The following is a 23,671-nucleotide window of genomic DNA, read 5'->3' as shown; positions in this document are numbered from 1 at the left end:
TATAGTAAGGCATTTTATTTTTTTTATTTTTTTTAAACGACCATGTATAGTAAGGCGTTTTTTTTTTTGTTTTTTTTTTTTAAACAACCATGTATAGTAAGGCGTTTTTTTTTTGTTTTTTTTAAACAACCATGTATAGTAAGGCGTTTTTTGTTTTTTTGTTTTTAAACGACCATGTATAGTAAAGCGTTTTTGTTTTTTTTTGTTTTTTTTAAACAACCATGTATAGTAAAGCGTTTTTTTGTTTTTTTGTTTTTTAAACAACCATGTATAGTAAGGTGTTTTTTATTTTATTTTTTTTTTAAACGACCATGTATAGTAAGGCGTTTTTTGTTTTTTTGTTTTTAAACGACCATGTATAGTAAAGCGTTTTTTTTTTTTTTTTTGTTTTTTTTTAAACAACCAGGCGTTTTTTTTTTTTTTTTAACGACCATGTATAGTAAAGCGTTTTTTTGTTTTTTTGTTTTTTAAACAACCATGTATAGTAAGGCGTTTTTTATTTTATTTTTTTTAAACGACCATGTATAGTAAGGCGTTTTTTGTTTTTTTGTTTTTAAACGACCATGTATAGTAAAGCGTTTTTTTTTTTTGTTTTGTTTTTTTTTAAACAACCAGGCGTTTTTTTTTTTTTTTTAACGACCATGTATAGTAAAGCGTTTTTTTGTTTTTTTGTTTTTTAAACAACCATGTATAGTAAGGCGTTTTTTATTTTTTATTTTTTTTAACGACCATGTATAGTAAAGCGTTTTTTTGTTTTTTTGTTTTTTAAACAACCATGTATAGTAAGGCGTTTTTTATTTTATTTTTTTTTAAACGACCATGTATAGTAAGGCGTTTTTTGTTTTTTTGTTTTTAAACGACCATGTATAGTAAAGCGTTTTTTTTTTTTTTTTTTTTTTTTTAAACAACCAGGCATTTTTTTTTTTTTTAAACGACCATGTATAGTAAGGCGTTTTTTTTTTTAAACGACCATGTATAGTAAAGCGTTTTTTTGTTTTTTAAACAACCATGTATAGTAAAGCGTTTTTTTGTTTTTTAAACGACCATGTATAGTAAAGCGGTTTTTTGTTTTTTTGTTTTTTAAACAACCATGTATAGTAAGGCGTTTTTTTTTTTTTTTTTTTTTTTTTTTTTACCCGACCATGTATAGTAAGGCATTTTTTTTTTTAATTTTTTTTTTAAACAACCATGTATAGTAAGGCGTTTTTTATTATTATTTTTTTTTAAACGACCATGTATAGTAAGGCGTTTTTTTTTTGTGTTTTTTTTTAAACGACCATGTATAGTAAGGCGTTTTTTTTTTTTTTTAAACGACCATGTATAGTAAAGCGTTTTTTTGTTTTTTTGTTTTTTAAACAACCATGTATAGTAAGGCGTTTTTTTTTTGTTTTTTTTAAACGACCATGTATAGTAAAGCGTTTTTTTGTTTTTTTGTTTTTTAAACAACCATGTATAGTAAGGCGTTTTTTTTTTGTTTTTTTTAAACGACCATGTATAGTAAGGCGTTTTTTGTTTTTTTGTTTTTAAACGACCATGTATAGTAAAGCGTTTTTGTTTTTTTTTTGTTTTTTTTTAAACAACCAGGCATTTTTTTTTTTTTAAACGACCATGTATAGTAAAGCGTTTTTTTGTTTTTTAAACAACCATGTATAGTAAGGCGTTTTTTATTTTATTTTTTTAAACGACCATGTATAGTAAGTCGTTTTTTTTTGTTTTTTTTTAACGACAATGTATAGTAAGACTTTTTTTTTTTTTTAAACCACCTTGTATAGTAAAGCGTTTCGTTTTTGTTTTTTTTTGTTTTTTTTACCCGACCATGTATAGTAAGGCATTTATTTTTTTTTTTTTTTTTTAAACGACCATGTATAGTAAGTCGTTTTTTTGTTTGTTTGTTTTTAAACGACCATGTATAGTAAAGCGTTTTTTTGTTTTTTTGTTTTTTAAACAACCATGTATAGTAAGGCGTTTTTTTTTTTTTTTTTTTTAAACGACCATGTATAGTAAGGCGTTTTTTGTTTTTTTGTTTTTAAACGACCATGTATAGTAAAGCGTTTTTGTTTTTTTTTTGTTTTTTTTTAAACAACCAGGCGTTTTTTGTTTTTTTTTAACGACCATGTATAGTAAGGCGTTTTTTTTTTTAAACGACCATGTATAGTAAAGCGTTTTTTTGTTTTTTTGTTTTTTAAACAACCATGTATAGTAAGTCGTTTTTTTGTTTGTTTGTTTTTAAACGACCATGTATAGTAAAGCGTTTTTGTTTTTTTTTTGTTTTTTTTTAAACAACCAGGCGTTTTTTGTTTTTTTTTAACGACCATGTATAGTAAGGCGTTTTTTTTTTTAAACGACCATGTATAGTAAAGCGTTTTTATGTTTTTTTGTTTTTTAAACAACCATGTATAGTAAGGCATTTTTTTTTTTTTAAATGACCATGTATAGTAAGGCATTTTTTTTTTTTTTTTTTTAAACGACCATGTATAGTAAGCCGTTTTTTTTTTGTTTTTGTTTTTTTTAAACGACCATGTATAGTAAGCCGTTTTTTTTTGTTTTTTTTAAACGACCATGTATAGTGAGCCGTTTTTTTTTGTTTTTTTTAAACGACCATGTATAGTAAGCCGTTTTTTTTTTGTTTTTTGTTTTTTTTTAAACGACCATGTATAGTAAGGCTTTTTTTTTTTTTTTAAACGACCATGTATATTAAGGCGTTTTTTTGTTTTTTTTAAATGACCATGTATAGTAAGGCTTTTTTTTTTTTTTTTAAACGACCATGTATAGTAAGGCATTTTTTTTTTTTTTTTTAAACGACCATGTATAGTAAGGCATTTTTTTTTTTTTTAAACGACCATGTATAGTAAGGCATTTTTTTTTTTTTTTTTTTTAAACGACCATGTATAGTAAGGCGGGTTTTATTTGTTTTTTTTAAACGACCATGTATAGTAAGCCGTTTTTTTTTTTTTTTTTTTTAAATGACCATGTATAGTAAGGCGTGTTTTTTTTGTTTTTTTTAAACGACCATGTATAGTAAGCCGTTTTTTTTTTTTGTTTTTTTTTAAACGACCATGTATAGTAAAGCGTTTTTTTTTTTTAAACAACCATGTATAGTAAGCCGTTTTTTTTTTGTTTTTTTTAAACGACCATGTATAGTAAGGCGTTTTTTTTTTTTTTTTTTTTTTTAAACGACCATGTATAGTAAGGCATTTTTTTTTTTTTTTTTTCAACGACCATGTATAGTAAGGCATTTTTTTTTTGTTTTTTTTAAACGACCATGTATAGTAAGGCGTTTTTTTTTTTTTTTTTAAACGACCATGTATAGTAAGGCATTTTTTTTTTTTTTTTTTTTCAACGACCATGTATAGTAAGGCGTTTTTTTTTTGTTTTTTTTAAACGACCATGTATAGTAAAGGCGTTTTTTTTTTTTTTTTTTAAACGACCATGTATAGTAAGGCATTTTTTTTTTTTTTTTTTTCAACGACCATGTATAGTAAGGCATTTTTTTTAATTTTTTTTTTAAACGACCATGTATAGTAAGGCGGGTTTTTTTTGTTTTTTTTAAACGACCATGTATAGTAAGCCGTTTTTTTTTTTTGTTTTTTTTTTAAACGACCATGTATAGTAAAGCGTTTTTTTTTAAACAACCATGTATAGTAAGCCGTTTTTTTTTTTGTTTTTTTTAAACGACCATGTATAGTAAGCCGTTTTTTTTGTTTTTTTTTGTTTTTTTTAAACGACCATGTATAGTAAGGCGTTTTTTTTTTTTTTTTTTTTTTTTTAAACGACCATGTCTATATATATCCTATATATATAATATATATATATATATATATATATATATATAAGATATAATATATCCTTTTTGTGACATTTTTGTCTAGTGGTGTTCCATGTTTTTTTTTTTTTTTCTTAATGTAAAATATGTGCCTTGGCTCAATAAAGGTTGTGAAACTGCAATAAAAGATTTAATAGTAGTTACGCGTTTTCCTACCGTCTGGAATTTTAGCACCACAGATACTCACACAGTGGTGTCTTTAAAATCAGCTCATTTTATTATATCTAACTTTTTGTTTTTACTGCGTTTTTTTTTTTTTTCCCCAAGATGCTAAAAATTTTTTTGCATGCAGTAAAAATAAATGTACCAGTGAGACAATGCAATAAATTAGCATATAATTTACATTTTGAGGGGGGTAAAAAGAAATTAGTAACAGTGTAGCAACATTAATACTGAATATAAAATACACGCAAGTCATCACAAGATGCTTTTCATTGTCTCTTTTTAAGTATGTAAGCAATGCGACATTCAAAAAAGTTCACAGCAACAGAGCTTCTTTTTTTTTTTTTTTTTTTTTTTTTTTTTTTTTGGATAAGTCCTAGCGCTACCGCTGCCCCCCCCCCTCCCCCCCCCCCCCCCCCCCGTCTCTCGACAGCCTCCTTCAAGGAACGACGTTGACGTTGGCTACCAAAAAGTAGCAGCAGCAGCAACAACAACAACAACAACAACAACAAATTAAAACCGATATGAAGTTTTCCTTTCCTGAGCCAGCAGTAATGGCTTGTTGGTGGCGGGATGAAAGTGTCCTGTTTTTTTTTTTCTGTTTTTTTTTTTTTTCTCGCTGTACAACAGTACAATACTACAACAAATAACATTCCCAGTGTGAGGTACAAACAACATGACAAGAACACGACCAGCAGATACCATGATTAGCACCACAAGCACCATAATTGACTTTGGGTGTTTTTGTTCTCATTGGCTGGACGAATTGAAGACAGCTGGAAATATTGACTCGATGTGACTGTTGTTAAGGGGTGACTATTCGGTGCCCCATCAAACAGAAAGTTAGGAAGCCCCGGGAAAGTAAAAAAACAACAACAATTTGACACCATTCCAGCATCTGTACGCTATCATTTGCTATTGCTAACCTGCCTAGCGTTGCGACTGTTTTTTTTAGCCTAACCAAAGCTAGTCAAAAGTCTGTCGTAGCTTAGCACCATCTTTGTTTTTTATTTACGTTTGACTGAAACTCTTTGAGGACAGACGTCGGTACGAGCCAAGGGGGGGGGAATGTTTTCAATTTCCTATCAGTGTTGAAGAGTGCTAACATGAGAACTAGCTTTTGACGCAAGTTAGCATTAGCACCACAATTATATCCACCTTAGCTCTTGCTGTAGTTTGATTTAACATGAACCTCACAAATTGTTAGGCTGGACTGTCCAAAAAGTTCGACTTACAATGCCATAAGTGGACGAAAAGTAAACTTTTTTTTTTTTTTTTAAATGTCAATTCAGAAGCTGTAGCAGGAATGGAAGGAGTGGGCTAGAACTAAGCTAGCTGTTGTTAATGCTAACGTAGCATACAGATACAAGAGCGGTGTCCAAAATAATAATAATATATAAAAAAAAAAAAATGCTCCCAAATAATCCGGCCTGCCAACAAAAAGCTCCATCACCATTAACTGGAAATTACGTAAAAAGTAGCAAATTTCAAACATGGGTCCCTGCGCCAAAAAAATAAAATAAAATTTAAAAAGCCAATGTGTTAAGTGTTTTGGTTGCACATTTTCTGGATAAATGTTAGGATTGCAAATCCATTTTTTGTTTGTTTGTTTGTTTGTTTGCTGGCGTGCTGTGAGATTTGTTATTTTTTTTTCGAATATGTGCCTTGGCTCAAAAAAGGTTGGGAAACGGCGCGTTTACAGTACGTCCGGGTTTCATCCGATGACATCGCATTCCCTTCCGAGGCAGTAGGCTACTATGTGACTCTTGCATAATAAATACACAGTACGCTGATGATCGGGGGCGGGGCTTGCTCTTCTCTGTCGTATCTCGTTTGGCGGCTGAAGTATTTACACACACACACACACACAAAAAAAAAATGCAGCCAAGCCAGAAGTCCGCCCGGCGACAGCGTTTCTCGCCCGTCCGTCCGTCCGTCCGTCCGTCCGTCCGTCCGTCCGTCCGTCCGTCCGTCCGTCCTTTGACTTTCAGCTCCGTGTCCAGCACTTTTGGATCAAACGGCAAACTCGGAGGAAGACGCAACAATGATACCAGGAATTATTATTATAATAAAATAACATCACCAATCGATCCTCCTCCGAGCTCCACTTCACAGAAGTGAACCGTTTTTTTGTTTTTGTGTCAGCGTGACGGCTGAGCAAGTGGTTTTGCCTCTCCGCGAAAGATCGGTCGCCATTCCCATTCCGGCGATCTTGGCGGTCCGTTCCCGGCTCGCGCGGTCCTCAGTGGCCCTGGCACGTCTTGCAGCACATCTGGCGGAAGTAGGCCCGGCTGCAGAACTTGAACTTGAGCACCAGCGGGCAGTAGGCCACTTTGTTGACGTCTTTGCATTCTGCGCAGATGAGACGACAAAACGGGTCAGAACGCGCCCGTTGCGGGCGGGAACGATTCGTTTTTCTTACAATCGCGTTTTCACCGAAGCAACTGAAGATTTTGACTGATTTTGCGAGGCCCATAGAATATCGTGTTCTATTGCTATAAAAACATAGAACCTACCAAAAGGAAGTCTCTTATTTTATCAGTAAAAAAACAAAAAAAGTATATTTCTATCCGTTTCCGTTTTGCAGCAATTAGCATTAGAACATAGCGACGTTTCATCATTATTCACATTCCTGGTGAAAACACTTGACAAAAAGAGCTTGTTGCAACATGGCTGATCTCTGCTGCCATCCACCGGACATTTTTTTGTAATGACTACCATTGCTTTAAGTCACCTCTTCATGTCCGAAGCTGCATCAAAGCCTTCTTTCTGTATGCTTTTGCATTAAAAAACATAATCAAAAAAATTATAAAAACATTTTGGGAGTGAAGGACAAAGTATTAAAATACGTGCTTTTATATACTTTATACTTTTAAAGTATCTCTTTAATAAATGTAAAAAAAAATAAAAAATAAAAATAAAAAACTAACTAAAATAAACTAAGATAAAAAAAATTGGTTTTTAAAATTCTATTTTCTGAAGAATTTATGGGAAAAAGATTCATCATTCACAAACCTGTGGAGCACACTGGCAAAAACAGCTTGTTGCAACAGACGGCTGATCTCTTATACTCTGCCGCCACCTGATGGCCTTTTTTTGTAATAACTACCATTGCTTTATGCGACCTCTTCAGGTCAGATGCTGCATCAAAGCCTTCTGTATGCTCTAGCATAAAAAAACAAAACATATAAATACGTTTTTGGTAGGGAGGGACAAAGTATTAAAAAAAACGTATTTATACGTTTTTGGGTTTGAATGAGTTAACGTCAATGGCGCACAATGAGAGATAACGCGACACGTCACAACGTTGATATCTGATTGATATTTATCCCAGCTGTATCGACACCATTCGAGGCAACATCTGGCCACATCTGGTCCCTGCTGTATCTGGAACGTAGCGTTTACGACTTTACTTCACCCTTGAGCCGACTGAAGAAAAAGCCGAGGTCTAAAAATAGCTCGAAGGACGGCCCCCGCCGCCGTGACTCACGCGTAATTGTAATACTTATGAGGCGAAACCTCCCTCGGGGAAGGCAGCAGCTCCACTTGGACGCCGAGGCGAAGACCGAGAAGGATTCTGGCTCGGCTCGGCTCGGCTCGGCTCGGCTCGCCGGGCTCGCTGCCACGGCTCGCGCGCACACACATACGCGCGGCGGCTGTAAAATGCCTTATCATGATCGGAGTGTCTTCCCTTATTAGGCTCCTCGGGCCCCCCCGCCCGAGGAGACCAGACGTTGCCTCACTGCCGTCCGCGAAGCGACAATTAGCCGGCCTGTAAACCGCATGCTCACGTTTTCCATGCGAGCTCCACACAACATGTCATACCACAAACAAAATAAATAAATAAATAAAATAAAATTCAAAAGTGCAAGTGGTCACACTTGATGTAAAAGAAAAACAAAATAAAATGAAAAATAATTATATAGTAACTGATTAATGCTCAATTTATATTTTATTATCTTTTTACGAGCTATATTAATTTAGAAATGCAAATGACTAAATTTAAATAACCAATTTTGGAACAGAAATGGCTAAATTAATAACATTTAAAGTTTACCGTTTGCAGATTATTATTATTTTTTTTCAAATCCCTTTTTTTTGGGGGGGTGTTGGAGGAGTTCCTGATTTTTATTTTTTAAATAAAAAGGCTTAATTTAATTATAGAATATATAGTTCTGTGACTGTCAAACTTTGACAGCACTAAAAATATATATATATATATATATATATATATATATATATATATATATATATATTTTAGATGTACATGTAAATTTGTTTTTGTACTATTTTTACATTGTTTTTGTTTTTTTGTTTTTTTTTTTTTAAATAAATCAAAAATAAAAAGCAATATCAGGGAAAATTGCTTAATTAACAAAACATGTAAAATTGTTTGTTAGCTTAAAAAAAAACTAAAATAATTTATGGACCATTTAAAATCATATTATTTATAATTAAATTATAATTACATATTATATTTAATATTTACAATAAAACAATAAAATTATGTAATGAAAAAATGTGAAAAAGAAAGCACAATTCTCATTTCTATAAATGATATTATCATAATTGGCCATTAGAAAATACAATATATATATATATATTTCAATTTATTTCAGTCTGTCTAATTTCCAATCCAAATTTGTTTTTGGACTATTTTCTTACATTTATTTTTTATTTAATATAAATCAAAAATAAAAATGAATAATCAATATCAAGGGAAATGGCTTCATTAACAAAACATGTAAAATAGTTTGCTAACTTGAAAAAAAAAATACAAAAATAATTTATGGACCATTTAAAATCATATTATTTATAATTAAATTATATTTATATATTATATTTAATATTTACAATAAATCAATAAAATGATGTAATGAAAAAATGTGAAAAAGAAAGCTCAATGTTCATTTCTAAATTATAAATAAATAATGTTATAATTAGCCATTAGTAAATACAATATATACACTTATTTTACTATTTACAATTGTTCTTTTTCCCACTAGTGAGGTCAATACAAAAAAAAAGTAAAAAATATGTTTAGTCTCGTGCATCTTTACCGTCAGCGTTGGAGACGGGCGTGGCGTCGCACTTGCTGTCGCACTGCTGCATGATGCTTGGCCGGAGGGCGTCGGCGCACTCGCTGGACGGCTGCCCCGTGTACGACAAGCACTGCACCGTCCGCATCTGCTGGCCCAGGCCGCACTGCGCCGAGCACTGCAACCACAAAAAAAAAAAGCTCTTTAATGTCTTATCATTCTTGTTTGTTTTTTGATCAATCGCTATTCCTCATATCCACGCCTCCTCGCCTCTTTTTTGTGGATGAGGCATGTAATGTGCTGAGCGGACTCCAGCTGTTGCTCCGTTGTTTAACCTCTGAGGGGGGGGGGGGCTTTGATGGACCACCCGAGGTTATCAGCGGGGGTCTGCTCGATGATTGAATTAGCAAAGGTGCATTGATGTTCTGGTAGACTTGCTGAGATTGAGACTGTCTGACTGGTGACCTCTGAACTTTAAAAGAAAACGGAGTTGCAACACCGATATCACAAGTAAACAATCGATTTAAAGGAGCGAACCAGATGTCCACCAAGGCCCGACAATCTTTAACATTTCTGCCTGGATATGTTTTGGGAAGAAAAATCAGGATGTCCAGTAGGTGGCAGTAAAGTCAATTACTAGAACACATTTTTCTTTCAGGTTGAGCCTAAAACGGCAGACTTCCTCTGTCATTTTGGGCTTGGCTTCTTGAAACGGTTTTGTGAAAATTTGATTTAAAAAAAAAACAAACAAAAAAAAAAAAAACATCATGACATGTTCCACTCCAGTGCTGTAGGGGGCAGTAATGAGCATTACAAAGACAAACCAGTCTTTTGGAAATGACCAAAATGAGCCTACAATGGCCGCTTCAAACCAAAATGGCAGCCTTCGTGTGCCATTTTAGCCATGGCTTTTATTTTGTGGGTCGTAACATGTTTGAAAAAAAAGTTTTACTCCAGTCCTTTAGTTGGCAGTCATGCACGTTATTCAACAAAGTTCCTCTTTTGGGAATGGCCAAAGTGGACAGAAGGAACACAACATGTGTATCCACTTTTTGTAACATTTTTCTCAAGTACAATTTGTGCCTCGGCTGAATAAAAGTCAGGAAGCGCTGACCAAGTCCCTGGAGAGAATCTGTTTTGATGTAACCCTCGTAAATAACCAACTGGTCACTAGTTTTGGTTGGGGGGTTTGAGTCATACAGGGCTGACGCAGGGAATGCTATCTTCTAAAGCGTTTTCCTGGAAGCGTCACGTCAGCGAGGCTTCTGACTGGGGGGGGGGGGGGGGGGGGGGGGGGTGTATTACAGACACACATGGGCAGAAACGTACCTGCCCCCATTCGCCGGGAATCCAGCGCGGAGGAGGACAGCGGCCGAGGCTGCAGCGGATTCGAACCGGCGGCTTGTTGTGGCTCGGACAGTGGGCGGGCGGGAAGGTTTTGGTCAGGTCGCTGCTCTTGCACAAGGCGATGCGATGCTTGAAGCCGGGCCCGCATTTGGGGGTACACTAAGAACACAAAAATGTGGCCTTCTTTCTTGAATGTTTTTTTCCACAAGAATTTCCATGCATTCTGTTTTTGTGTGTTCTTTTTTATTTTATTTACATATTTTTTTTGCTAGGTAGTTTTTCTGCATTATATTTGCTTGTTTTTTACTGTATTATTTTTTTCTTTTTTATATATTTTTTCCTCCATTATTCTGAACGTGTTATTTTATTTTATTTTTTATCATTATTTAGTGCTGTTTTCATACATTATTTTGGTTTATTTACTTGTTTTTTTTCCCCTGTACTATTTTTTTGTTATTTTTTTTGCATTTTTTTAATGTTGTTGCCCTGTATTAGTCTTCCCTCGTTTTACCTCAGCTTATTTGCTTATTTTCCGATACTTTTTTGTTTTTAATTTTTTCACATTATTTTCCACTCATTTTTTTCATCAGCATTATTTATTTATTTTTATGTTTTTCCTGCATTATTCTTCAATCGATTTTTCCTCAGTATATTTGCTTATTTTCCGATACTATTTTTTTTCCTATTTTAAAATTTTTCACATTATTTTTCACAATTTTTTTTCCTCAGCATTATTTTACTTTTTTTTTTCTTTTTTAGTTTTTTTATCCTATTTTTTCTGTGTTGACATAATTTTTTTTCCTTTTTATGTTATTCTTTCCACTTTATTTTGCATCTTTAATTAAAAGTTTGCTATTTTTCTTTGCATTATTTTTAAATAGTTTTTTTTCTTTTCTTTTTTTCCTACATAGTTTTTAGACATTCTTATTTCTGAGTTATTTTTTCAAACTGTTTTTTTTGTTTTGTTTTTGTTTTTACGTACAGACCTGTTATTTTTCTTGCATTATTTGTGTTTTTTATGTTTTACTTTTTCATATGTGTACTTTTTCCACATGTTCTTTTTTCTGGGCCTAAAATTGCAATAGGGGGAAAAAAAAAAAAAAAAATTCATGCAGTTTTTTTTTGTCAAATTGTTAGATTTAAACTGTAATAAAATAATAACTCGTTCATGTTATTCACAATATTCATTCAACAATTCATGAATTCACAATAGTGAATTCCATTTGAAAATGGAAAGCTGATTTTTCAGCTATGTTATGCTATGCTATGCTATGCTATGCTATGCTATGCTATGCTATGCTATGCTATGCTAGCTGCTTTACCTCCGACCAGTCCAAAGTGACCCACTTGGGCGGGCAGGACTGGTTGTTGCAGGCCTCCTGCTCGATGGGTCTGTGGGTCAGACAGTGGGTGTCCTCCAGCGTCTCCTCTTCAGCCGGCCCCATCTTCCTGATGCACAGCACCGTCCTGGTCCGGACGCCACCGTCGCACGTCTTGCCGCATTCGGACCAGTCGCCGATGAACCACCTGGGAGAGCACAACAATGACTCAATGCGAGGCTCGCTTGGTCTACAAGGGCCTTTTTGACGTTACACAACAGATAAAGTAGAACAAAATAATGCAGAATAAAATATAGAAAAAGGAGGAAATGACCCAGAAAAAAAAAACATTATTTATAACTAATTACGGTAACTAGCCAACTTACTTGAAAAAAAAAAAAAAAGTAAAATAAATACTACACTGCATACAAACTTGACCGTGCAAAAGTATGACATCATCATCCACGCGCAATTACCACCTTCAAACATCTGCGCTAGGAAAAGAGGAGCGTGTGCGCCGAGGAGTAGATCCAGATGAGCGACACGAACACACGTAAGCTTTAAAAAAAAAAAAAAAAAAAAGTCACGCTTCGCACCACTTGGCCTCCGTGTCGCCTCGCACCTGGCGCACGCGCCGAAGACGCCAAAAGCATCAAACGCAGGTGGTCGCTCTCCGGGCTTCTTATTATTGGCGGCAGGTTGAGAGCGGAAAATTGTAAATCTTGCTCGCTTTATTATTTTCCTCCAAATATATATATATATATATATATATATATATATATATATATATATATATATATATATATATATATATAATTTTTTTTTAAGAGCAAAAGCCAACTGATATCACTTTTATGGAAGGTTTCAGAGTTTATTTGAGGTTTGTTTAATGTTTGTGTTTATAAATATAGTTAAATCTATGCTAATACTGTTTATAATGTTTTGCATTTTTTTTTTAAATCTGTTTGTGAAACATTTGATAAAAAAAAAAAAAAATCATGACATGTTCCACCCCACTCCTATAGGGGGCAGTAATGAGCTTTACGAAGACAAACCGGTCTTTTGGGAATGACCAAAATGAGCCCAAAATGGCCGCTTCAAACCAAAATGTTACCATTAGGCTAGTTAGTTTTAGACAAATGGTTTTGGTGTTGAAATTTAACATGTTAAGTTCTTCATTCTTTGTTGTTTGTTTGTTTTTCTAAACGTTTACAATTATTGGAACATCTATGCTAACTTGTGTCAGCCCATCTATGGTGTTTTACACCACATGTTAGCATAAAGCTAGTGGACTTTGGTTTGAGGAAATGATATTATTTGGTGCGACGTTTAAATACGTTTAATTCATTTATTGTATTCTGGTCCTGAGAACAGCCACGAAGAAATAATCTGTCTGAATAAACACGATTGTGTTTTGGTGAGTTTTCGGGCCCGTTTTGACGTACTCCGGAGGGCACGGCTCGCCGTTGCAGTCCCGCTGGTTGTCGGGGGGCTTGCCGTCCGCGTCGCAGTAGCTGTTCTGGACCACCGAGTTGTCGTCCAGCCGCTTGCACACCACTTCCTGCTTCTGGGAGCCTGCCGGCGGCGGGAGACAGATCGCAAGGTAAGCGGGACGGGAACCGATAGGACCCTAACCGTAGTTTAAAATCCTATTTTGAAACCGTAACGCAAGTTTAAAACCCTAACGCTCGTTTAGAAACCCTAAACATATGTGGTTTACGTGATCATGACATATTTTAAGAGCTATATTCAAACATTTCAGACAAACCGAAGCGACTGGGATGCCGACTTACCTCCGGCGCACGTCGCCGAGCACTCGGACCAGGGCAGGTGGTACCAGGAGAAGCCCACCTCGTTGTCGCCGCTCCCCGTGCGCTGGATGGGCACGTTGAACTTGTATCGGATGCCCTGGTTCTGTTCCTGGAGGAGGATCTGAGAAGAAAGGGCAAAGGGAGGAGACGCAACTTTTGGTTTCCCGCCGAGCGTCGGCAGTCGCTCAGCCGATTGGCTGATTTGCGTTGTTACCATGACAACCAGGCTCTCCGTGGTTGCCCCGAGGGCCTCCAAAGACTCGGGCTCGTCGGTGGGCCTCTTGTAGTGGAAGGCGGTGCCGGCGATGTCGAACTTCCTGGGCCAGTCGATGGTCCACGCGCCGTTGATGTAATAGTCGTCCCCTTCGGATTTCAACGCTGGGAGGAAGAAAAAAAAAAAAAAAAAAAAAGAGTGAAGTATTGTAGTATTTGATTGGGCTGGGTTTAAAAAAAAAAAAATGATAGTGAATCGATTTTCTTTTTCAAGCCCGATATCGAGTCATAAAATCATGAATTGATTAATTTTAATATCTCTTTTTCCCATAAATTCTTAAGAAAATGTAATTTTAAAGGCCAATTTTACTGTTCACGTGGATTGAAAAGTATTTTTTACATTGGTGAAAGAGCTGACTTATTGCACTTTTAGACAATTCAGAATCCTTTAAGTTTATATTTACAATTATTGAATGAGAATTATGAAAATATTGTATCTCATCCTTGCTGATTCCGATGTTTGTGTAACACTTAAGTGATTATAACACGTGTTGAAAATTTACTTTGGAATCTAATATTTGTGGAGTTTTTAATCATGTCTCGTTCAAACCCAAAAATGTGTAAATGTTTTTTATTACTTCGTCCTTCACACCCAAAAACGTATTTATACGTTTTTTTTTAAATGTGTTTTAATGAAAGCACATACAGAAGGCATTGATGCAGTTTCTGACATGAAGAGATAGCTTAAAGCAATGGTAGTTAATACAAAAATGGCCATCATGTGGCAGCAGAGTATAAGAGATCAGCCGGTGCCTTGTTGCAACAAGCTCTTTTTGTCAGTGTTTTCACCAGGAATGTGAATATTGATTAAGCATAGCTATATTCTAATTCTAATTGCTGCAAAACGTAAACTGATAGAAATATACTTTTTTTTTTCCTGATGAGGAGAATCTTTGTTTTGGGAGGTTCCATATTTTTATAGCAAAAGAACAGAATATTCTGTGGGCCTTGCAAAATCAGCCCAAATCCCATAAAACAGCCGGCAGCGAATGCTTCAGTGAAAATGGCTGCCAGTGAATGATTTAATCACTATCAGATTGAAGCGAAATGAACCGAATCGGAATACATGAACTGAACTCTTGTGAATCAAAATCGATTGAGGAAATTAGAATCGATATCCAGTCCTAATATCCGAGTGTGGGAAAGCCCTTTTCCATGTCCATTTATTTGCCGCCAGATGATCACGACGACCAAAGCGAGCCATTTTGGAGAGAGCCGGGAGAACGAGAAGCAGATGTGCACGGTAGCCGAGGAGGCTACAGGTGGAGACAATCAAGCGGGTTGTGACGTCATCGGCCTCGTTCGTCTTCATCATCCCGCCTGACATGCCTCTGTTCTCACAGACTCGCACACACGATGCGTACGGGAAAAGATTTCAGGTAAAAGCCGCTGCTAATCTGCTGAAACGGCGCCCCGTCTTTTTTTTGTTGTTTTTTTTTTTACGGTTGTCAAAACAAACGCCGCTCTCCTCCAAACCATCCCGTTGGGTCACGTGTTTACGACTCGCGCCGAAGCGCACATCTGGCACTGATTGCGAGCGCTGTTGTGTGTACAATCGCTTCAAATATTTTCAAGCTCGTCACAGATTTGTCATGACGTGTTCCAAAAAAAACAAAAAAAAAGACGCCAGGATGCGTTTGCGAGGACTGCGTAAGATCATCTCTGGTGTAAACGTTCCTTTCTGTCAAAATGTGCTATTAAGATACATTTTCAGCGGGGGACTCCAGGGAAATTGCAGGTTTTGGCACCGGGACCATCTCATCAGAATCTTTCATTTCCAGGAACTACGGCTAAATTACCCCAGAACAACTCCTGCAGTAAAACATACAAATGTCCTCGTTCAGGGTTAAAATCCGGTTGCTGAAACGTGCGTAGCGGAAATTCTAGGAAAAATTCAAGTCTTGGTACTGGTAACCTTAAATTGGAATGTTTTACTTCCAGGAACTTGCGGTCTCTTTGGAGGACCCGGTTTGAACCGCAGGAACTATCATCTCAATTTGGTTTGAGTGGAGGCAATTAAGCCATAAGGCGCTTTTCCGTGACAGGTTCCAGAACGGAGTGACGGCGTTTCTACCTCAGCCTCGCTTGGCCTCGTTCTGCCTTCCCATCGAAAGGCAGCGTTGCGACAGTGGAGCCCAACCCGAGGCACGCTTAGGACCGCCCCCCTCATTTGAATAACATTTTTGACCTGACAGAGCGTCTGCAGCAGGAAATGAATACATGTGAGAGCGGAGCGTTTTTATTTATTGGTTGATATTTAATTCAATATTTCTATATTCATTTTTGTATTTAGTTTGACATTCATTTTTACATGTATTTTTTGAATCTCATTTTTTAATTTTTGTATTTATTTTATTTTTATTTATTTATTTATGTTATGTATCTATCTATCTCGATGGATGGATGGATGGATAGAAAGCTAGCTAGCAAGATAGATAGATAGATATTGTTGTTTTTATTTCCATTTATATTTATTTTTTGCATGCAATTTTTTAATTATATTTTTATCACCGTTTTTCTATTCACTTTTATTTATTTATTTATTTATTTATTTATTTATTCATTTATTTATTCATTTCTAGTTTTTTTAATATTTGCAGTTTTGGTCCTTCATATTCTGTTGTCCCATAAAAAAAAATACAAAAAAACAAAAATAGGTTCTTCTTTTATCCAAACAAATCCTTTTGTTGAGCAATTTTTCCGCTCCAAACTTACCGATGTAGTTCTTGGATATGGTGACCTCTCGGATCTCGATGTGAACGGAACCTTTGGGGATATGGACCACCTCCATGTAGCCTGCAAGAGAAGCGCAGTGCATTTTTTTTTTTTTTACAAGCGGATGTATAGAGTCCAAATAAAAGACCAAATGGTCCAAAAAAGGACAAAAAGCGGGCGGACGCGACACGAGTATTTTTAGATGCACACACTTGGGCCTACCATAGAAGGAAAAAGATGTTTCGCATCACGACTGTCAGCTATGACACAATGCGGTGCGGTGTAATATCATTACATCATACACTACGCACACGAAGTTATGGAAATTAGACATAGATAACAGGAAATTCCAAATATTGTCATATGCAAATATATGGATATTGCAAATCCACGGGTGCCAAATTGTGAATATCCAAGGGTCAGCTGTAGTTTTAAGTTGTAATAACACCATTCACCACTAGATGGCAGATGTGTCTTTGTTGCACTTACACCGGGTCTTCGTATACATCGTTGATCTTTTACTACATGCATTGAAACATGTCTGACCAAAAATGAAATATATTAAGTGCAGGTATTTTGCTCATATTTAACCGGGTTGTTTTACAGCCAGTCTATTTGTGTCGTGGATGTATGTCATTTTTGAAACAAAATGGCAGACTTGCTGCTCAATTTCAAATGTCGTCTTCGGAAATTGTCTACGCATTATATAAAATGTCTACCAAATATTAAGAGCTGAATTTTTTTTATTATATTCATTGTTTATTGGTGGCGGCACGGTGGATGACAGACAGTACGAAGGATGCAAGATCGAGTCCAGGCTTCAGCCTTCCTGGGTGGACTTTGCATGTTCTTCCCGTGCCTGCGTGGGTCTTCTCCGGGTGCTCCGGTCTCCTCCCACATTCCAAAGACATGCATGGCAGGTTAATTGGGTGCTCTGAATTGTCCTTAAGTGTGCTTGTGAGTGCTTGTTCGTCTTTGTGTGCCCCGTAATTGGCTGGCAACCAGTTCAGGGTGCACCCCGCCTACTGCCCGAAGCCAGCTGGGATAGGCGCCAGCACCCCCCGCGACCCTTGCGAGGAATAAGCGGTCAAGAAAATGGATGGATGTATGTGTATCGGTTTTAAAAGCGTTTCACCTCCTCGGGGCAGAGAGTCGTTGAAGAGTCCCTCGGTGGCCTCGCAGGCGCTGCCGTCGCCTCCGCACACTCGACATCGATCCTCCTTGGCGTCCGACGCCAGCACGTTGTCACAGCCCACGTGCTGCAACGCAAGAACACATTTATCCCGTGCAAGCCGCACCGTTCACACCGAGCCGTGTAGGTGTGACGAATGCCAAGGTTCCACTCGCTGCAGTTCATCCCGACGTCTGCGCACGATCGAAATAAGCTCAACGTATGATGAAGCGATGAAGCGAAGCTGGCTCACCTTACACTCGCCGTTGATGCATATGTCCAAGGAGTCGGCCTGGCATCGCGTGCCATCGATGACGGCCGGAGAGCGCTCGGTGTAGAAGTTGTATCCCTCCGCCAGGCAGTTGAGGGCACACGGCTTGACGCCGCCTGCGAGGCAACGGCAACTTCATTTGTATAACGAGCGATTTGCATGCACGCAACGTGATGGAAATGACAAGAACCTTCTCTCAGGGCGAAAACCTTCTCTTGCGACAAGAAAGCTCTTTGGACTAAAGTCTTCTCTCAGGACTAGAAACTTGTCTTGGGACAAGAACGTCCACACTGGACAAACACTTTCTATCGTTAGTGGAGCCTTGGTGGGACTTGGACTAGAACCTTCCCTTGGGTTGAGGAGCTTATCTCTAAAACTAAAATCTTCTATTGAGACTAGAACCTTCTCTTGGTGATTTTTGTGAACTCACCGCCGGTGTAAGGCTTCCAGTTGTAGTACTTGCCACGGAAAGGCATGCTGTCAAAGTCGCCGCACTGCTTCTCCCGGAAATCACGAGATCCCGAGGGACAGACCTGTCACACATAGTAGAAAAAAAAAAAAAAACATTTTTGTTATGGACACTTTCTAATCTGTATCATTGGTTGTATCATTTGTAAATATTCATGACTTCGCTGCTACTTGTACATAGAAAATTAATCAACTTGCTGTTGTTGTTGTTTTTTTCACAAAAATATTTTTGTTTTATTGTATTTTTCATTATTTTATAAAAAAAAATCCTAATTCAATATTATGATATTAAAAAAATTAGATGATGAAATCATTTCAAAACTTTCACAAAGGAGGTAAAAATAAAAAACTCAAAGAATGTGGTTGCATAAGTGCGCACACCCTGTGTTCAGTATTAGCCAATCACATTCAAACTCGTGTTACATGGGTGTCCTCTGATTAACACCAAATAAAGTTCAGATGTTCTAGTAGGCTTTCTAAGGTATATTTTTGCTTCTTAGCGTAGAAGATTTTGTGCATGTTATAGATTTTTTTTTTCTCTCTCTCTCTCTCGCTCTTTAGATTGTGTTGTAAACGTTATATGTCACATTCCTGGTGGAAAAAAAAAAAGTGTTAAAAATGTTTTATCTTTAAAACCTGGCATTCGAAGAGGCGGGTTAAAGGGGCGTGTAGACTTTTTATATACACTTTATCCATCTAAATTTCCACCCCACAAATTTAGCTGTGGCCTCCATAAAAGCTTTAGTAACTCCACTTTATTAAGCTTAATGCGTCACCATTGAGAAAAAACAGGAATTTTCGGCAGTGTTTTGTTAAAAAAAAATAAAAAATAAAAAAATTATTGAGTTGAGATCAGATAACGGACTTGTTTGCCTTCTCCAAAGTTATGCCTCTAGTAAACAAACAATTGTAACTTTGTAACTGAGTCGATGCAACAACAGCAAATGAAAAAACAACAACATTAATATCAGTCTTCTGACTGAAGCGTGTCTGTTTTTGCTTCATGGCCATCTGGCGCTTGTGGTCAGCGTGATGAAACGGCGGTTTGGGATGCTGTTTGTTTTCCTCGTCACGCTTGTCCTCCCTCAGCTGTTATTTTTTATTTTTTTTTAGAAGCGGCGGCCAGACCGTCCACCCGGGCTCTGTCACTGACTCATTTTACCATTTTGCGTTATATGTTATTAAGCAGATTTTCACTTTGCATGTTTTAAAAAAAAAATAAATTATTTTTTATTTTTTTCATTTTATTTTTTTTTACAAAGTTACAAAAGTATGGAAGCGGGTTCCATTCACTTGGAGAAAAACAAAACAAAACTGTTTTTCTAACTAATTTTTTGGGGGAGTTTTGTTTTTTTTGAGTAATTTTTTTTTCTGTTTTTCTGATTTTTTTTCTGTTTTACTGATAAAAAAAAATAATAAAAAAAATTCAGAAAAACAGAAAATAAAAAAAACTACTCCAAAAACAGGGGGATAAATATTATTTAAAAAACAAAAACCAAAAAACAGAAAAAAAATTATTATCTGTACGTATACCCTATAGTTTATACAGTAGTCTGCTCGCGATGTGGGAGTAACAAGATGGCCGCCCTGTGACTTCAAAGGCTTGCACTGGCGTGTATGGGCTAACGGCTATCCAGTCATATATACAGGTCAGTGGTCTGAAACAAGTCATTTGGAGTTCAGAGGTCCAAAAAAAAATACTCAGAAAAACAGAAGTCGGTGCTCTGTTTTTCGTAATCATTTTTTTTTTCTGTTTTTTGGAATATTTTTTTTCGCTGTTTTTTGGAATAATTTTTTTTTTCTGAGTAATTTTTTTTCTGTTTTTGGAATATTTTTTTATGACAGAAAAAAAAAAATCAGTAAAACAAAACAAAAAATATTCAGAAAAACTGAGAAAAAAATACTCAAAAATTAACAAAGCTCCCCAGAAAAATTAGTCAGAAAAACAGGATTTTTTATTTTTTTTTCCCCCCCCCAAGTAAATGCAATATGCTTCCATACTAAAGTGACTACAAATGTGTTGTATATTTTTGACATACTTGGCCAATATACTGTAGATGCTTCTAATTCTTGGAGGAAAAACACAAAAAAAAACAAAAAAAAACGCCATATGGAAATAGCTGAGCAGCGGTCTTCGAGGGAGTTTGGGTGTCGACACGTGGCCACATTAAATATTTATCCAAAGTGTTGCTCCAAGTCCCTCGGCCCGTTGCTCTGCACGCCGTAAAGTGCGAAGCTGTCGCCCGACGTGCGCTCCAAGGAAGTGTCATGAGCAATGTGTTCGTCGGGAATCATCTCGCGCGGGAATACTGAATCACCGCCATTTTTTTTTTAAATCTCCGTCTCGCCGGACTTCCACCGAGACAGGAAATCAGGAAGCTGTGCGTTGACCTTGGAAAGACCTTGCCCAGAAAAGCGTAGCAAAGCCTCCCGCAGGCTTCGGGTTGCACAAAGAAGAAAGAGAAGAAGAAGAGAAACTCACGGCAGTGTTGCAGGACCTGTAGCGCTTCCTCTCCCCGAGGCAGTACTTCCCTCCTCCGGAAGGCCTGAGCGGGACACACGGGACGCTTGAATGAAAGGTGACATCATTCGTCGCCACGGCAACAACCTCTTCAAACGCGCGACCCTTAACAGAGGCGCAACTGTGACACGTTACACCACCGAAATCGCATTCCACCAAGGACAAAAGTAAAAAAAAAAAAAAAGAACAGAGATGTGCTTGATGTCAACTTATGAGCACAACTTTAAAGGTACAAAAGCTAAACGTCACCCACAAATTTAGTGAAGCACAAAAACATGGCGCGATTGTCAGGGAAAAAGCGGTTGGATTCAAAGAGATTACTGGATTTTGACAAATTTTGCCAGGCCCACAGAACATTGTGTTCTATTGTTATCAAAACATGGAATCTATCAAAAGAAAAATTAAAGTCTCTTCTTTCATCAGGAAAAAAAAGTATATTTCTATCTGTTTCCATTTTGCAGCAATTAGCATTACAATATAGCTAAGTTTCATTATATTGGGAAACAGCTAGTTTTTACCACGGCACTGGTTGATCTCTTATACTCTGCTGCCACCCACTGGCCGTCTTTGACATTACTACAAATTTTTTTCACCCACTCTCTGCAGTTTAAAAGTTGCATCAAAGCTTTCCGTATGCTCTAGCATAACAAAAAAAAAAAAAACGTATAAATATGTCTTTGGGACACAATATGTTTAAAATAGAACGTATTTATACGTTTTTGGGAGCAAATGAGCTAATCGATTCTAAAGATGCGTTAGCTAGGTCTCGTTTAGGCTTGGTACCCCGTGTGCGTTTTGATTGGCCGTTACAACTGCCCCCCCCCCGGGTGTGTGTGTGTTTCGCTCGCTGTGGCTTACTTTGCCTACTTACGCTGGGCTGTCACAGTGCCTCGCGGACGAGGAGACGCCGCCGCCGCACGTCCGGCTGCACTCCCCCCACGTGGACCAGGGGCCCCAGCCTCCGTCCGCGCTCTGCGGCCAGGTCCCGAAGGACACGCACTCGCCCTGGTAGCACCACTGCGAGCAGCCGGGGAGAGCACAATGAGCCAGCGGCAAACTTATTACGAGCTGGGACAAAAGACGAGTGTCAGTTTTACTGTTTTCCGAGCAGTCCCGGTCCAGGCTGTAAATTAGCTTCGGTATGAAATGTAGACTACACAGCGCTTGACTGATGACTTTTTTTTTTTTTTCCTCCCTAAGCAACACGTGCGCCATCCTTCTTTCAAGCCCTTTTAAACACACGCTAACTCCCAATCGCGCCATTACTCAGCCCATAATTTCATTTACCACTTCGGCTGTCGTCCTTGTAGGGCTTTTATCGTTTGTGTCCGTTTTTCTTTTTTTTTTTTTTCTTTTCAAGCTCGGTGTTTGTCACAAGGGAAATTATTTCTGCCTTGTCTTTCCGGAATTCGCCGAGTAAGCTAAATGTTTGCAATGTGCAAATCCCAAGGACAAATGCCTTGAGATACGAGTGAGATGACTTTTTTTTCGAGATAGGAGCCGTCGTGCGGATGATTTGTGAGTCAAAGTTGGCGATACGAGAGCTGTACGGTGGCGGTGAACTCAACTCACTTTACAACAAGAAGCAGTTTGGCAGACGGGGAACAATTCATCAAAAAAAAAAAAAAAAAAAAAGAGGCTTCAAGCTGTTTCATGCCTCTCCCAGTTGAAGTTTACTGTCAAGCGAAATCATAAAAAGTGGGAGAATTACTTGCTGCGTATTTAAAAACCACGTAGCTTTGCCTTACCACAGTCCGTTTAGCTTAATGCTAACAGACATTGGTGACGCAGCGTTTTAACAACTTCAACAACGGACATTTGAACATGACCGTCGGAGCAACACGCTTGGCAGACAATATAGAAATGTTCACAGGCGTAAATTCTTTATCTTCAGTGAAGATCATCAACTTTATGTATACCTGTATGGCAGTGTTATACTGCCCCCTGGTGACCAGGATATACACAACAAAAGGAGCAGCCCAATGGCCACTGAACTGAAGCAAAATGTCGTTACAAATGTTTTATTTCATTTTATTTGTTTTATTTCTTAGATTGTATTTATTTTTTTATTTATGTCATTACTGTCTTTTTTTAATTACGAATAATATTATTAAGTACGCCTGTAGTACACATTTCAAACGGTTTTTTTTTTCGAGGACATGATGTCTCAGTTTTATTTTTATGTGCAATAAAAGTTTAAACATGGAAGCCCAAAAAAAAAAAAAAAAAAAAAAAACGCATTGTCATTATAAGGTTTTGTGTGCAGAATTTGTATTTTTTTTTGGGGGGGGGGGGGGTTATGTCATATTAAATCATATCGGTTAAGTTCCTTTACGTGGATTTATTTTTCATAAATTAACAGTCTGCAGTCAAGCTTGCTGACAGGGTGGACAATGATGACAGGGTGGACATTTTTAGCTAGTGTTAGCATTTGATCAACACACGGTGGACCTTCATTTTTCAAATCTGTTTTTCGGTTAGCAAGCTGACTGTGTATGGTTTAGCAAATATATTTTATTTTTCTAAAAGATTTACAGATAAATTGATAATCCACTGTGACAGAGTGGACAAGTTTGACAACATCTAACTTAAAAAATAAAAAAAAGAAAGAAAATAAATTAATTCTGCCACTAGCTGTTCTTGTTTTGTCCCCGTTGAAGAAAGACAAAATGTCTGCAGACAATGTAAATCTTAACAGGTAAAATAATACAAGCTTGCTGACAGGGCGGACAATGACAGGGTGGACATTTT

At 36.9% G+C, this 23,671-nt stretch overlaps 1 protein-coding gene across 1 annotated transcript in view; it reads right to left on the bottom strand.

The window, feature by feature from the left end:
- Positions 1-4,408: 4,408 nt before the first annotated feature.
- The window catches only part of adamts6 (ADAM metallopeptidase with thrombospondin type 1 motif, 6), a 52,270-nt gene continuing 33,007 nt past the window's right edge, over positions 4,409-23,671 (bottom strand). The window contains exons 13-25 of the mRNA XM_077497618.1: positions 21,792-21,937; positions 20,882-20,945; positions 18,362-18,464; positions 17,914-18,047; positions 17,625-17,748; positions 16,490-16,570; positions 13,716-13,879; positions 13,484-13,622; positions 13,136-13,265; positions 11,694-11,898; positions 10,354-10,530; positions 9,046-9,202; positions 4,409-6,337 (exon numbers count right to left, since the gene is read on the bottom strand). Of these exons, the coding sequence (XP_077353744.1) occupies positions 6,228-6,337; positions 9,046-9,202; positions 10,354-10,530; positions 11,694-11,898; positions 13,136-13,265; positions 13,484-13,622; positions 13,716-13,879; positions 16,490-16,570; positions 17,625-17,748; positions 17,914-18,047; positions 18,362-18,464; positions 20,882-20,945; positions 21,792-21,937 (1,734 nt within the window). The 3' untranslated portion in view covers positions 4,409-6,227. The remainder of the gene's footprint in view (positions 6,338-9,045; positions 9,203-10,353; positions 10,531-11,693; positions 11,899-13,135; positions 13,266-13,483; positions 13,623-13,715; positions 13,880-16,489; positions 16,571-17,624; positions 17,749-17,913; positions 18,048-18,361; positions 18,465-20,881; positions 20,946-21,791; positions 21,938-23,671) is intronic.

The sequence above is a fragment of the Festucalex cinctus genome, chromosome 15 (genome assembly GCF_051991245.1).
Source record: "Festucalex cinctus isolate MCC-2025b chromosome 15, RoL_Fcin_1.0, whole genome shotgun sequence".
NCBI classification, from domain to species: domain Eukaryota; kingdom Metazoa; phylum Chordata; class Actinopteri; order Syngnathiformes; family Syngnathidae; genus Festucalex; species Festucalex cinctus.
This window is presented reverse-complemented; position numbering and strand designations above follow the sequence as displayed.